The sequence below is a fragment of the Bicyclus anynana genome, chromosome Z (assembly GCF_947172395.1).
Source record: "Bicyclus anynana chromosome Z, ilBicAnyn1.1, whole genome shotgun sequence".
Classification (NCBI taxonomy): domain Eukaryota; kingdom Metazoa; phylum Arthropoda; class Insecta; order Lepidoptera; family Nymphalidae; genus Bicyclus; species Bicyclus anynana.
The window spans coordinates 12498590-12515995 of record NC_069110.1 but is presented as its reverse complement, the minus strand read 5'-3'; the positions used below and the strand labels follow the sequence as shown (position 1 = coordinate 12515995).

At 32.8% G+C, this 17406-nt stretch overlaps 1 protein-coding gene across 1 annotated transcript in view; it reads right to left on the bottom strand.

Moving 5' to 3' along the window:
* LOC112049121 (dynein axonemal heavy chain 5) overlaps positions 1–17406 on the bottom strand; it is a 55991-nt gene that overhangs the window by 18880 nt on the left and 19705 nt on the right. Inside the window, exons 18-25 of the mRNA XM_052890610.1 lie at positions 12999–13003; positions 6746–6915; positions 5570–5857; positions 4698–4926; positions 3920–4119; positions 2939–3220; positions 697–956; positions 9–228 (exon numbers count right to left, since the gene is read on the bottom strand). Coding sequence (XP_052746570.1) covers positions 9–228; positions 697–956; positions 2939–3220; positions 3920–4119; positions 4698–4926; positions 5570–5857; positions 6746–6915; positions 12999–13003 — 1654 coding nt within the window. The remainder of the gene's footprint in view (positions 1–8; positions 229–696; positions 957–2938; positions 3221–3919; positions 4120–4697; positions 4927–5569; positions 5858–6745; positions 6916–12998; positions 13004–17406) is intronic.

Below are 17406 nucleotides of genomic sequence, written 5' to 3'. Positions count from 1 at the left end.
TAATATACCTCAATATCTTCTTTATGTTGCAATAGCGGTGCTTCTAATATATTTTTTAAACAGAAGTCTTCGTTGTCGAGTTCAAATATGTATTTCGTCACTTCCATTATACGTTGCCAATGACGAGGTTTCATTGCTCGGTTCGCCATCAGCTCGAGAAGCGGGCACATGTCGTTGAAATCGTCGATAGTCTTCTTCAAAGCGTAAAACGCTGGCCATTCCTTCAAACTGTAAGACATTAACAACATTTATTACCAACCCATATTCGGCTCGAGCTCGAGTCTCCTCTTGAGTGGGGTTGGGCCAATAGTCGACCACGCTGACCAAATGCGGATTGGCAGACTTCACACAAGCAGAGAATTGAGAAAATTCTCTGGTATGCAGGTTTCCTCACGATGTTCTTCCTTCACCGTTTGAGACACGTGATATTTAATTTCTTAAACTGTGAGTTACAAATTAAAATTAAAAAATGTACAAACACAGTAATGAAATTCGATGGTATAGAAGAATATTCCAAACCAACAACGGTTATTTTTTAAATCCAACCTTCTCTTAATATCATGGAATATAAAGAGTGGGCATAAACCCGGCCAATTGCGTTTCAGGTCAGCCACAGCGCAGGGTTCCGTAGTTATACTTTACCAATGCTGATGGAACGATAAAATAAATACTAAATAGTAATATGTAATTACTTACCCTTTAGGTAATTTTCTGCATCTGTTCTGGAACTCCATCAACTCATTGTTAATCTCTTCAATGTTAACCTCTCCCCATGGTATATCATAATAGCTACTGACTCTGTCTATAACATCGTTGTACAACTTATAAAGCTTTTGTAAGAGATTTAATTCCTTTCTTATTTGCGCAAGCTCTGGATATTCAGTGTGCGGTAAACCAAATAACTCTTCACCGTTTTGATATGTTTGTAGTTTGCGCCACATACCATCAAAACGATTCTGTAATTTAAAAAAAAATATAAAAATAAACAAGCGTAACAGTTTGTTAACATTATTTTATTTACTGCAGCCATATATTTAATAGATTTTAATTTGTAATGTATTTGTAGTAGAAATCGAGAAGAGGAATCCCCCGCAAAAAATGGATAAAGTGAATACCTTCAATTACTTCAAAACAATGAATTTTATTGTTCATCGCATGCATCGGTCATCCGTTGTAGGTTTATGTACTTTACAAATTGGTTTAGGTGGGACAGCGTAACAAGCAGACAACTCAAATTCTCAAATTAGAATATTATTCGGATTGTTGAATAATTTTCTAATTTGAGAATTTGAGTTTGATTGATTCAGTGAGTTACACAAAATGCGTTCGACGGGTTTTTATTTATTATGGTTGTTTATTTAAAATTGAAATTTATAATTTTGAAATTTGTTAAACGACAATCTGCCCTATGAAACTTGTTTCTCGACGCCAAACGGGATGAATTCGTAGTGGATGCAGATATATTTTACATACTGCTATATTTTAATTTTATCCACAAAATTATATTGAAATGTTGGGACCATAGCTTTTGGATGTGCAACTAAATGTAAATGAGTACCTATCGGTTAAATTATAAACTAGTTATTTACTAGGGACTGGTTTCAAATTTTTCTGATAAATGTCAGATATCTTAATCACAAGTTTTGTCTTTGTCATTTGAAATAAATTAGTGACAAAACTTACGATTACGAGTACATTGTTTAGACATGGTCACTGGAAACGAATAGCGATCCCTATAAGGGGTGATAGTAGGGATCATTAGCTATCTAATTAGCTAGAAAATCTAAAAAAAAAAAATGTTTTTCTGTATCTTATGACTAAATGTAAGTTTATTTAAAAAAATACTTCATTTAAAAATAGGAAGACATTTCTGTTTTTTGTTAACCGACTTAAAAAAAGGAGGTTCTTAGTTCGACGCGTATGTTGTTTTTTGTTGGAAAGGAGATTTTCCGAGGGTGGTACCATGACAAGGAAACCAGGATCTAATGATGGAATCCTTGAGAAATTGATCGAGGGAATTTTCGAAAATCGGAGAGGTGGCCATTGCGTTTCTTAATTTTTTTTAAACACTTCATTTTAAACACTGTTCTATCATTAGTAAAATGTTGTTATTGATTAATATAAGTATAATTTTATCAAATTGAAATTTAGGTTAGGGTAGAATAGGTAAGAACACTCAAATCCGGTCAGTCTTTAGTACCCACCAAGTTCAAGAGTACCCACCTTAAAAAATTTAACCGACTTAAAAATTAGAAAATGAACTAAAAAGTGAAAAATAATATCGTACGTGTTACCTTCGATCACTTTGAACGCGGTGCCACACAGTGATGCATTAACTCAAGCCGTTTAAATCGAAGATATCGCGACGCGCGACCGTGACTTGCGAACGCGACAGGGTCGCACGACCAACTGCTTAGCATGAATTTATATGAAGCACTAAACAAAGCCCGAGACCGCGTCGCGCGATCACTTTTATTTTTTACATGGTATTTTTTATTGAAATAAACTTGTATTTAGTCATAAGATACAGAAAAATAGTTTAAATTTTTTAGATTCTCAAAGTCATGATTCAAAAAAACAGTACGACATTTGTGTTCTTTTTTGTATTATTATTAAGAAAGTTTATTATAAATTAAAATAGTATTACAATTATATATTATTATTAAGGTCGTTGCCAACCTAGAAACACTAAAAACAAAAACTAAATACCTAAGTTCTATTTTATAATCCACTTTGAAGTAGAATAACCCACATTTCTTAACAAAATGAGAAAACCCTCTTTTTTTCGAAATCGGCACATTTTTGCCTCATATAACCTAATTCATTTTGATAGCTACCCTACTGTCATTAAAGGGATCGCTGTGCGTTTCCAGTGATCCTTCAAGCAAACATGACTATCAGAATGTGGTGAAACCGGCCTTAAAAGTTTTATAGTTACTTGGAATAATATTAATCTATCAGAAGCTTCTCTTGGGCTTAAACCGGGTTGCATTGGTCCCGCGTGTCTGTACTCATGACAGTATTCAGCATTGTCTTCTCGGAACCTATCCAAATTATTTTGGAGGTCATCTTCAAACTGAGGTTGCATTGTCAGCAGCTGAACGTGAGAAGCGAGTGCAGTTGCTTGCAATTGTTGCCAGCTGTATCTTAGGTTGTCTACTTGCTCCATATCTTCTTTGCTGACCGGGAGCTCGTATCTCGTTATAACATTGAATGCTTCCTAAAACAGATTTAAATTGTGACGGCTATAGCTTGGCAACTTCGTTCGTAACATTCTCGATGGTCTGCGTGGGCCGGGGGGCGTGTAGCGATGAATGAAAACCCCACGACTGAAGCACCTCACTTCCCCGCACTCACTATTTCACACCCGCGCGCGCAGTCTTTCCCCCCGTCGCCCGCATATCATGGGAGTGTCATCAATGAACTTGCCAGACTATCATAATCATCATCATCATCATCGTCATATCAGCCGATGGACGTCCACTGCAGGACATAGGCCTCTTGTAGGGACTTCCAAACATCACGATACTGAGCCACCGGCATCCAGCAAATCCCTGCGACTCGATTAATATCGTCAATCCACCTGGTGGGGGTTCGACCAACACTGCGCTTACTAGTACGGGGTCGCCATTCCAGCACTTTGGGACCCCAACGTCCATCGGCTCTTCGAACTATGTGCCCCGCCCATTGCCACTTTAGCTTCGCAACTCGTTGAACTATGTCGTGATACTATGCCAGATTATAAGATGAACAATATAAATGTTGTTACGGTTCGTGCGTTATAGCATGATGCGGGTGACGTTCGAAAGTTTGTCGCTATTCACGATAATAGTACGTATCATGAACGTCATAAGGCAAATGTCACCCGCACCATGCTGCAGAGCTCATAGTATAATGTTACTTAATTTAAAAAAATTACTTCAACTGGGTCAATTTTTAATTCCATATCGACTTCTTGTTCTCTTATCTTCTTCAATGTTTCCATCACTGTCCTGACATCATCTAAATCACGTATAGGCCTTTCCAGTTTACGTTCTAAGTCGTTCATTATAGCGTATACATAATCCATCTCTCTTTTGTACTTTTTACGCATTGCTTGACTTATTTTAAAAGTACCATCTGAAAGATTTTATTTATAATAAATAAATTATTTAAACAAATAAAAAAAACCCGACTGAATAAAGTATAATAAAACTGAAAAGAAAAAAAAAACAAGCGCAGTCCAGAAATGTAGAAAGCAATTGGAAAACAGTCGGGACCTTAGATATTGATCTTAGGTATTTTGTATAGACAACTAATAAATAACGTTTTTCTGAGTGTAGATTTTTTAATCATGGCCACGATATACCATTTTAGAATCCTCACAAAAAATTCTTGAATTTGATACCCATATTACAATATTAGAAAATAAAAATTTTTTCCACCTCGAGTCTATAGCGTCTCACAGTAGTTTTGTTATTTTTTTTAGTTTCACCTATCTAAGAACACTTGGGTTATTGAGACTAGTCTAACGATATCCTAATTACGTAAATCCGTTCAGTGGTTTGGAAGATATGAGGTAATAAAAAATATTACATACATACATACAAGATACGCGCGAAAAACATAACCCTTCTTGCAGTCGGTTAATAAAAACAAAAGTACAAAAAATACTTTATCTTGTAATGTGATCTAATAAAAGGTTTCAATATTCTTACTTTTAAGTTCGGTATTAAGTCCTAACTTTAACTTTTCCGTTGAAACTGCTATACAATTCCCAATAATGAGAACATCGGGTTCAGTCCCTAGTTTTGTTTCTAATTCACTATGTTTCTTTAATGCCAGCTCAAAATCATTCAGATTCCAAGCTAGTAATTGACGTAAAGTTTTTTCACATTTCCATAGATAGTGGTAAGGGCGCCAACGCTTAACAAGTGTATTCAATTCCTGTAACCAAACTATTTTGTTACAGACTTTTGTTTGAACGTGAAATTTATGAATACCTATTATGTAGACTAGCTGACGCCGCGCGGTTTCACCGCGTGGTTCCTGTTCCCGTAGAAATAAGGGGATATATATAGCCTGTTGGTGATGGAGCAAGCCTAGGGGTGCCTTAGCGTGTGATTTGAAGGTTTGGTAAAAGAAAAATACTTGTTTGAACTTTGGAATTACACAGTAAGACAACAGCCGGCGTTACGTTGAAAGACGAACTGGGCGATGCAAAAAAGTCGCTGCGCGGCGCTGGCGTCGCCTTAAAATGTGTTCCGTTTAATGCATACAAAACATATACATACGAGTACAACAGGTTATACATAGTGGTAAGTACATTATTATTTTATTTATATTAACTATTTTTATACTTATTTATTTTTATCCTAAGCTAATTTATTACATAATATAATTTATTATGTTACAGGTGCTGTGTCGGCAACATAGCCTATAGCCTTCCTCGATAAATGAGCTATCTAACACTGAAAATAATTTTCTAATCGGACCAGTTTATTATGAGATTAGCGCGTTCAATTAAACAAACAAACAAACAAACTCTTCAGTTTTATAATATTAGTATAGACTAAGAAAAATTCCGTACCGATTTCACATGAGATGTGCACATGGATAGTAATGTTAGGGTTTTTATAATTTCCTTATTTTCCATTATGTGATTGTAAAAGTTTTTCTGCTGAAAGGGAAATACTGGCTTCTCTTCGGACTCCAATCTATAGTATTTCTTTCTTCGCTGTCTAGCAGCTTCGACCATCTTCATAGACTTTTGGGCCATGTTCATAGGCGCCGACGTACCATTTACCTGTCCGTCAATCTTCGTGACTACTTCGAATAGCTGTTTCGATTGGTGACCAGCTAATGTCTTCCAACCCACCTACAGGAGGTAAGCGTGCATAAAGGAGCAAAGCGAGCAAAAAAGAACTCACGAAATTAAAAGAAAAAGATTGGTATTATTTACAAATGACAAAATTATTTAAAAGCGACATCAAGTGCAGCATAAACATAAAATAAAATGGCGTTTAGCATGACATCAAGGTTGTGTTAGCAGACAAGAACACAGTCAAGTTTCACATGTGATTGGTGCAAAGAATCAGACAATACACGACAATAAACAACACAATTAGGAGGAGAACGAAAGATAAAATAGAATTAGTTACATTTATTTGTATAATTATGTACAATGCTAAATGCGGACCATATAGAACCTTTCTATAATTATATTATTGCTTTGATAATTAAATAACATTTAGTAGTATCTACTATTTACAAATAGTACCTACAAAATATTACTAATAGCTCTAAATGATAGTGATTTAAAAATAAACAAACCTGCACCGAATCTTTGCGTGGTTGGTCTGAAGGCTAAAATTCAATTTAGTCATTATGTATTATAATGTATATCGAAAAATGACAATGTGTTTTAAATATCAAGCAATGCTAATATATAGGTTCCTATTATATTCAATAGAAACGAAGTATAGGAATGATACATTGGCAGGCACCGAAATATCATTATCAAAATGATATTTTGGTGCCCTTGGTTTAAATATTTTTGTCATTTGAGTAGTTTATTTCCATAATCCCATTTGACCAACTGATCTGACTTAAGTAAATATCTAGTAACAACAAACCACTTGAATTTAGCACCTACCAAATTGGAGAAATCACGTACTCACATCCAAATATTGGTATATGCGATTAACTTACAGACAGACAGTTAGTTTATATAATTTCTATTTATTTATCTATTATTTTTCCATACCTTTGGAGGTTTTCCTCCCGTCCACTGGGCGACTCCTTTTGATAATCCTGATATTTGTTTCCCAGCTAAAACGAGGACGTCTTGTATCTCTTCCAGTGTGGGATTTACTGATACGTTCGGTATCAACAGGGTTGCTTGCAGCAGGAAAATAGGACGTTTTGATAGGCTTGCTGAAATACAGATAGTTTAATGTAGGGAAAACTTTTGACAGGCACTCTTTCATTTATCATCATCCTCATTATCAGCCTATTTAAATTAAATAAAACTACAAATATAAACTATAAACCGATAAACACAATCGAGTTTTTGAAACGTTTTATCATTAAGTTACATTATAAAAACAAATCGTGAGGAAAACTGCATACCAGAGAAATTTCTTAATTTCCTACGTGTGTTAAGTCTGTCAATCCTCATTGTGCCAGAGTGGCGGACTATTGGCATAATCTCTCTTAAAATTTCTCTTTTTAAATAAGCTCTGGAACTAATAAATTGATTTGAAAAAATCTAGCACTGTCATTCGAGTGCTATAGGCTACAAGGCCATTGTGTCGGACTATTGGCCTTCTTATTCAGAGAGGAGACTCGAGCTCAGTAGTGAGCCGAATATGGGTTGATAATGATGACGATAGAAATATTTAAGAAATGTATAATTATCTATACTAATATTATAAAGAGTAGAGAGAGATTTTATTGTTTGTTTGTATGTTTTAAATAATCTCTTTAACTAATAAACCGATTTGAAAAATTATTTCACTGTCACTCGAGTGCTATAGTTTTAGAAATTGCTTGGTATTTTTTTTCACATCTTTTCTGTTGTGCGTATTTTCTCTAAAACTCATTCATATCATAACGACGCTGCCTATTGGATTAGATATACTACCTCAGTAAAGAAAAATGAAACATGGATTTTACGAATAAATTAAAAACGGATTTGTTAATTAATACAATTATTAAATTCAGCCGGATTTTGCAGGCACATTTGAGGGTAAATAATAATAGTCAAATGTAAATAAATTTTATAAAAAACCTTTCGATATTTTTACATAATGCAAAGAAACTTTTTCCATAATAAATTATTAAATTCAGCCGGATTTTCCAGGCACGGGCACATTGCGGGTATTTCACATCGTTCATTGACCGCACTAGTACTAGGAGTACAGGAAAGACGAAGCGTTATCATGAAAATTATACCCGACTAAAGAGGAGAGACTTTGCGAGGTCAAACCGAGATAGCTATTGAATTTTCAGGCTTCACGTCCCTGTGGACGTTCTGAAATGAGTAGGGTTACGTGAAAATCAATACGTTTCTTCTATGTAGGTACCAGGTATGTAGGTAAATATGTAGCTATCAAACTGCATGTTGGAAGTTTTGGTAGAAAGTCAAAGTCTAAATACAATTTTGTTGCTTAGTTTACAATCAATTTTGAAACGTTAGGTAATGTTAAGTATTAGATAATGGCGATAATTAGACGAAACTTAAAATTAAATTAAAGAGTCCACAACAATCTCAGCTAGCGCTTGTTTTGTTTATCGCAATTTAAAAATATTTAAGTAGACACTCATAGTGCTTTTCATTTCCAAGCATTTTATCGTTTATAATTTTATATAATCATTAACACTAGGTATATTACGACTTTTGTATTAGCTACCCAATGCGCTACGCGACCGTAAAACTTCAGCAATTTGGTTGACGATAGGTATTTTAAACTGGCTTCAAAAAAATGAGGAGATTCTCAATTTGAGTCTATGTTTTTTTGTAAGTATATGCCAATCTGAAATTTGTATATGCCAAGCTATACCTACAGCATCTACTAGATACCAACTTAAACAAAAACCCACACCGAAAATGGAAACTTAAGTACTTCGTGAGAATATTTTTACTAACCCAAGTGTCAAAATGACTCACCTATATCTAGTATCATACCACTAAAAATGAAAAAAAAAATAAAAATTTTAATTAAAAAAAGCCGACTTCAAAAACATAAAATTACCAACTAAACTAAAAAACGAAACATTACATCATAATATTATGTCCTAACTGCTGTACACTTTATAATATATTACCCGTATATAAGTACACTTAATATATTACCGGGTTAGCACCGTCTTCAAAGTGTTCAGCAGTTAGAACACAATACTATGTTATTTTTCGCTTTTTAGTTTAGTTATACGTTTAATGTTTTTGAAGTCGGTTGAATTTTTTTTATAAAAAAATTCATAGTGAAGATATTAATATAGTAAAAATAAATAATGCTTAAAATATATTTATGATTGTTTATTAAAATTACGAGTTGAGTAATTTTATGTAAATGAATGGAATATTATGACTGTCTTGATTTATATTAATAACATTGTTCGACAATCAATTAATATTGATTTATCACAATAATCTAAAAGTTATTCATAATATGACAAGCCCACACAGTTTAGTGTTTACTCAGTGCTATTATTATTATGTGTATTTAGACTAGCGGACGCCCGCGTGGAATGCAGTTTTTCACAAACCCTATATTATATATATGATTATTGAGGCGAAGATGATCACCAGATCACAAAATATCCGGTGAACATCTTCGACTGGTTTCCGCAAGACTCATCACCGCTTATATAGCCTATAACCACCCCCCTGCCCCCCTCCGCGCGCCGTCTCCGGCGCAGTTCACTAATTCAGTAGCCGCATAACCTGCTAGTGGGATGAATGTTCATTTGATAGTAATTTTTCAGTTAAAATTCATCGTACAGTACCTACTTGTAGACTTATTCTGAAATGGGCTTGAATTTAAGGCTCACAAATATAAATCAAATAAGCTGGTTTTTTTTAATTATGGTAAACTAGCGGACGCACGCGACTTCTTCTGCTAATAGTTAGTGTAAGCTTTTAATCCCCATTTATTTATCTATTACTTAAACATAATTTGACTTTAAAGATGAGACTGTCATAAAAAGTTCAACCTCTGTTTAAACCCCATAAACCCCAAACCCCGTTAGAGGTTGAATTAAAAAAAATCTTAAATCACATTACATTTCGTAATTTTTTTCATGATTTATGCACAATTTTTTATAACTCTAAAAACGGACGACTTGATGGAAACCGACCATGGAAACTTTCAAACCCTATTTCATCCCCTTTTCTTTTTATTTTAGAGATAAAAGTAGCCAAGCTCTGTTCCAAGGTCCCATGTATCATAATACCTACCAAAAATCATCATGATCGGTTCAGCCGTTTAGCCGTGAAAAGTTAACAGACAGACTTCCTTTCGCATTTATAATATTAGTACGAGTATACATGATATTCTTCAAAAAATCAATACACCATTGCCAAAATAAACATGTTTGATATATATACATACTTATAATAACTAGCGGACACTTGCTAGTTATAATACTGTATTTTCCAAATTCGTAAGAAACGTGATTTTTCTGGCACATTTTCTCAAATTCATAATTTACGAATAATAGATATATTCTAAATTATTTATGAATTTAATTAATTATTATCATAAATATAAAAAAAATATTGGATATAAAAACGGCTTACGTGTTGGACTTGAGACAAAATTAATGGCTTTTTGCGCTTTTGTGAAATTATTCTAAAATATTTGAAAGAGCGATTAATTATGCAACCGTATCTCTGAATTCTTTAAAATATTTATTTACCTATACGAAAGTTTGTCAGGAGAACATGGTTCAGAAAATTTCACGTCGTTCGTACATTAAACTAATATTGCAAATACCTACATACAAAATAATAAAAATGCATAACGTAGGTTTTGTCAAATATCACCCAAAATAAAAAAAAAATAGAAACATTTAAGTATTCATTAAGAAAAGATTTTTTTAGTGAATAAATCTTTCACAAGAAAGGGGTCAAATTGTCGGATTCTTGAATAATCTTATATAAATTAAATTAACTTTCTTAAATTAAATAAATAACCGTAGTTTTAAATAATTCTGGTGCAACGAAACCGTGTTACCAAGCAAAATCTTTAGACGCAATTGATTGCGGGAATTTTCATCCGCACTTGTACCAGGGTAGCAGAATATGCAGAGACTTACTGAACATTTGTTAAGGCCGCCACTGAATACGTCAACGCTGCAACTAGTACTAATGCCGAGTCAGAGAACTTTACTTGGTCGGTATGCTTTTTTATTTTTCTAAATAATGTATTTGCTATAACTATTAATTTCGTGTAGTACATGGAAACTTAATTTAAAAATCATGTATTCTTTAAAATTTCCAAACGTCAAAAACACTGTCGTCCATTTTATGACGTCATAATGTTACTTAATATCCTAAACGTCAAAGTAATAATAATTGTTAACTTTTGATTATTTTATTTTTTTTTTTATTGGGATTTTTGTGACTTGATGAAACATTTGAAATATAGGCAATCATGGCCGACAGGCGTTTTGACTCGTATTGTAAAAAAAAAAATAAAAAAAAAAAAAATCATGTAGAATACTAGAATTTAAATAAATAAAAGTGTCAACTAGTTCAATTCTCAGTAATAAGTTTTTATTTACAGGACCGTTTTACTTTTGACATAAATATTTTTCTATCTTTAAAAACTAAATAAGTAACTAACTCATATAAAATTTTATATAAACAATATTAATTCCGTTTAGTACATGGAATAAGGGCCCGAAATATATAAGTATTAACTAATAAATGTTAAGAATTTCATAGAAAAAAATTAATAAACGAAAAACCTGACTGCATAAAATATAAAACTGAAAAGAAAAAAACAAGTTGCAACCAGAAGTATTGAAAGCAATTTAAAAACAGTCGGGACGTATTAAAAAATATAGGTAGATTCATCGATCGTAGATCGTTAGATATATTTAACGAAAGTAAACAATTTAAGACGATTTAAAAAAAAGTGTCACCTACCCTATTTAAAAACTGCGTGTAGTAAAAAGTTCAATCACTAGAAGAATAAGTTTAAGAGAAATTACTATAATTGCGTTATATAATGTAACATGCAATATTTGTGTATTCTAGTTAGTCATCCAGTTTTTATGATTATGTGGTCGATCGACGATTGTTTTATTTACTTAGAAGGTATTGCATTATATAATGTAGATTATTATAAAAACTAATAATTAATAATAAAAATTAATGATACGTACTTATAAGCAACATAAAGATATTATAGTCAATTAAACTAACTTATCCTTGCCATTAGTACCTACGCTAAAGTTCGTTTTTGTATTCATAACATGTTTTTATTTTCATTACAATTAATTTTGTATTAAATTAATAATAATTTATTATAACCTAAAAGTTTGATTTTTTATAAGATTCTATATTTTAATTTAAAAAACCAAATGTTATGGTAATACGAGTAGGCACGTAATACTATTCTAGCAATGTAATAAGAGAACGTTATGTTTATGCAAGCTAGGCATCACGTGCTAAAATGACGCGTAAGTGACTGGCAGCTATTAAATAAATAAATCTAAACATATATCACGGCATTTAGCAATACGGACGGCAATCTTAAAGGAATACATGCCCAAAATAATAATAATTATTATCATCGAGGGACAAATTATAAACGTAGCAACTCTCGTAGACCGTCTACGGGTACAATCGTAGAGGATGTGCTACGTCGGTAGGTATTCCAAGTATCGACAGCGCGAGACCTATTCTACTTTAATTGAGATAATAATACAGATATCAAATAATAGTATAACTAAAAACATTATTTTTGTAAAAGACCAAACCGAAAAGTAAAAAATTCACTGTCAATAACTTTAAACGTGCAATGGTGAAACAAATTGTTCTTTATAATTATATGAACTAAGTTTATTTTTTAAAATTATTTATAATTATATTTAATTTACTCATTTTCATTTATATATTTTCTCTTAAACAATTGTGATAAACAAAATATATAAAAAACTGATTTTGATATGATGAAATATAACCCTAAATGTAAAATCAAGTTTAATATTTCGCGAAAACATTAATGAAAACCTTTCTTTTATTTCATAATGGATGGATTTTCAAAATTTTGAATCATTAAGTAAGTTTCATTTTGGGTAAATTATATATACAAATATTTCAAAGGCAAAATAGATAGATAGATAGATGTCCAATATGGTCGCAGTTAGCTGGTTGCGCAAATTTTCATCCGCAATTGTACCAGGGCATAAGACAACTATAGGAGGCCCATAGAACATTGTAGTCCACAAGGAACCCTTCTAATTTCGCCATGTCCGTCCGTCTGTACGCGGTTTAGCGTAGGGACTATTACTAGTAGAAAGCTATAATATATGATCAGTATGGACATAAAAAATGACATCAAAGTCATATAATAAAATTTTGAAATATATTTTATTACATTTGAGATCCTCACAACCTCTTTGGATTTGGAGTATCATATGAAGCAGTTTACATTTTTTTTTAATATTACATCTTGCCTCCCGAAAATACCTTCATAGAAAAAAATCAGCGTAAAATAAAGTTTTCCGGAAATTTTCAAGGAGCAAGCTAACTTCTGTATTTATCTCAAAATTTAAAGTTCAGTAGTTTTTAAATAACTTGGAAATACTAAATAAAATATATTTGAAATGCGCTTAACCAGCTCTTTCCTTTGATGTATCACATTATGAGTATTAAAGACTTTGTTTATTAGTTCTCCATCGGGCCCCCCAAAAGTGACCTTCATATTAAAAAAATTCAAAATTTCCGGAAATGTTCAAATAGAAAGCTAACTTTTTTCAAAATTTTAGATACAGCAGTTTCGGAAAAAAGGGAAATGATCAGTTTCGACTCTTTTTTTAAATAACTACTAAATATTTAACATTAAAAAAAAATACGTTTAAATTTTTCTCAATCCTTAATTTTTAATATGTTTTTTTTTTTCAACTTTCCACCTTTTTAAATGCCCCCATATTCACATTTCCCCTATCATAGTACACCTTTGAGCATGCATAATTAACATGATTAAAAAAATTACTTTGCCTTGGAAAACTGTGATTTTGGAGGCTACATCGAATTATATGACGTTGTCACGTCAAAAAAATTAACCCTCCCGCCGCGGGACATTTGAGTGCCCAAGAAACCGGTTGATATGAGATAATGATGTTTGGAAGTCAAAAGGACTATTGTCCTGGAGTGTTCGTCCATCGGCTGATATGATGATAATGATTATAAGTTTCGGAGTCGTAGAATTCCTTCCATTCACAGTCAGTATATTTCGAAATGTTTCGTAAAATTTTTATCCGCACTTATACTAAGGCTGCAGAACTTTGCAAGAGGAGCAAAGCAACCTGCAAGGGTAAACGTAACGATTGTCTCTCTCTAACAATAGAAAGAGACAATCGTAGTAGAATGCTTCGCACTCTTAAGAAACATTGCGCAAACTATATTAATTCAACGGCTGGATGTGGCATCCAGCAAACATTCAATTGGGTTAACTCATATCAAATTTAATTTGGAACCCTCGTTTTAATTTCAAGTTTTTGACTAATTGTTATCATCATTATTTTATAATATTAATACCTCACTTTTCAAAAGTGCTTGTAAACTAAGCCTAATTGAAATAAATGAATATTAATCATTGATTATTGACTAATTTATTCAACATTAATTTCATTTAATACTTGGTCCAAAATATACCAATTTTAATAAAATTTAGTAAAATTGAATAATTTCGAATCTGTTTCTAAGCAAAACTTTCGTTAAATAATTAACACTTAAACTTGAAGACTTGGCAAACGTTGGTATAATTCGTGTAATAAAAACTTGACACCTGGCTACCAAACACAACCATACAAACAAAGTACCTATAAAAAGATCATTCAAGCCAGGTGCCAAGTTAATTCGCACGAGCTGCACGTTTTTATACTATATCTAAATTCGATATTTACCAATAAATTATTGCTTAACGACTCTCTAAATGTTAACGACCTATTGAATACTTCAAATTATTTTTAAAATTTTCATTACTTATACACATTCAACATCATCAGAATCATATCGGCTTATGGACGTCTACACAACATAGGCCTTTTGTAGTGACTTCCAAACATTATCCAGCGAATCTCTGCAAGTTGCTTGATGTCGTCACTCCACCTGGTGAGGGGTCGACCAATATACATAGTATTAAATATATATGAGTGTTTTTGAGTACTATTTTCATTATTACATATTCGAAATAAAAACCTACGGGCTATAATAATTAATAAACTATCTGTGGCAAATTTCACTCCTATCTGTAGGTTTTATTAAGTTTTATTGCGGATTTTTTACTTACGTATATAAATAAATAAAAATAAATAATGAAAATATCTGTTAAGTAGTCATTCATAAATCACGGCATGACAAAGCAAATAAAGGATTCATTCAAAAATACTAGTATACAGGTGAAATCGAGGATATTCTTCCGCATTCTCGTTGTACATAATCCTGTTGCTGAATCGCCGCATCCGTTTGCTGATTCGTGGCTCTAAGTTAATCACGGTAAATCATTACTTTTGAGCATGCGCATTAGATACAAAAATTGAGACGGTTCTTTCATTCACTCTAATATAGCCTCAATAGCTCAACGGCAAGAGCGGTCGGACTCATCACCGAAGGGTGGTGATTCGATCCTCGCCCCGTTGGTCTATTGTCACAGTTGTTGGTTACAGTCTTTCCCGACTAGTTTAAGGGCAATGGGAATATAATTGGTCATATTATTAAAGATATGGCAAATATTCTTTTTAAAAAAAAAAAAATCACTGGTCAGTATTCGCACAAGGAAAAAAAAACAACTTTATAACTCAACCAGCTGTAGGTGTAAGGTGGGTTAGGTTATAGATAAATAATATAATAGTTTAAAAAACTAAAAACTAAAAGCGTGGTTTTTGGCACGCACTAAAAATTACAAATGGAGTTTTTTCGTATTCCTGAGACCAAACATTTTCATTTGATATCCATGTCATGGATTTCAAACAGTCTGTCCGCCATCTTGGGGGGGCCGCCATATTGGATTTATAATGACGTTTACAGCTAGACGTGTATTGTCATCAGAACTCAGAGCGTGTGCAAAATTTCATCCTAATCGAAGACCGGGAAGGTCAAATTCAGATTCCAAGATTTTCTGACATACATAGTGAAGCTAATATAAGCGTGTTAGAAAGAGAACTAATTATTTTCATAGGTTTAAAACGTAAGAAAATAGGGAGGCTTTCAAAATGAAACCGAGGGTAGGTATATTTTGTTTGTTACTGTTTTTCCCCACCGCTACGATAGCGGAATAAGTAGGTACCTACTCGTATGTAACTTTCTTCTTTACTGTAGGAATTATTACTTTTAGACCAGGATCTGTGGAACATTTTTACAATTGATTACTATCAAGTTAATTTTTCGTGAGTAGCTTCATCTTGATGAGACGCTCAACTTTTTTATTTACAAAAAAATCTTGATTCTGGTAGCTAACTGGGAAACCAGACAATAAAAATTTTTGAGCTTTGGTACTAGTTGTACCACGCAATTTGTAGGACATTGTGGCTGTTAAGTTGTATTACTATTAATTAAACAACAGCAAAAAAAAAACAGCTGGTTGATACAAGTTAGTAGATAAATAATTAGTTTTAGGCACCTCCTTTTACTAGTATTCCTATATTTAAAATAAGCAAATTTGAAACAATGGCATAGTTAAATGCTGTCGGTATGATAAAGGTTATAATATATTAATAAGTCAATGCTTCTTTTACAATAATTAATTACACGTAAATACATTTAACAACATTTTACAGCATTAGGTACGTAGGTACGCATGCTCTAAGGTTATCCGATTCAATTATTAATGTACACGGTGCTATGATTGTTCTGCTGAAACTTTCTGCTGCCTTGGTGTCGATACGCGCGTATTCGATTTCGCCAGGTGTATTGAATTCATATTAGTAAGTTTACTTACTTATTCGAGCGTGTATATGTTTCAGTACACGTAAGATAATTTATCTTACGAGTACTGAGTGTCTAGTGGGAGTTTTCAATATTTTCACATTGTTACTATCGCGTTGAAGGAAACGTGAATTTATATGAAATTGAAACAGTTGTGCAGTAGTGCTAAGAGATGGCGCTGTTTCAATTCCTTAGAATCAGTATCAAACGAGTCTATTAGATTCAAAACCACATCGTCCAGTTTGAGAACTTTTGAGAAATTGATATTTTTATCACTAATCGTAATTGGTTTAGCTATAGTACTAAAAGTGCTGATGTATCTTTTAAATGAATGTTGAATATTATTTTTTTAAGCTTTTTAAATAATATCTTTACGAAACTAAAGCAATAATCAGGTTAACAGAATGGACTTTGCGGAATTTGAAACACTCAAGTTTAACTGCCACTTGGTCTTCTGAAACGTGTACTTTCTTATTCTTAGTAAATTGTGACGCATGTTCACACACAGGTGTCTGAAGTGCCAATAAGTTTTTATAAACCCGTGCGCCTCAACTCGCGGATCACCGATGCGGGGGTTCGGTGAGGGGGAGCGGCGCGGAGATTCAGTCAGCGTGCATTGATATGCTTTAATATATGCCTAAGGTGACCATTTTTTTTCTGTCAGATCGAGACAAAGTACCTACATTATAAATATTTTATTTAAAGATAGACTAACACAAAATTATCATAGCACTTAACATCAACTAGTATTCACGACTTAATGG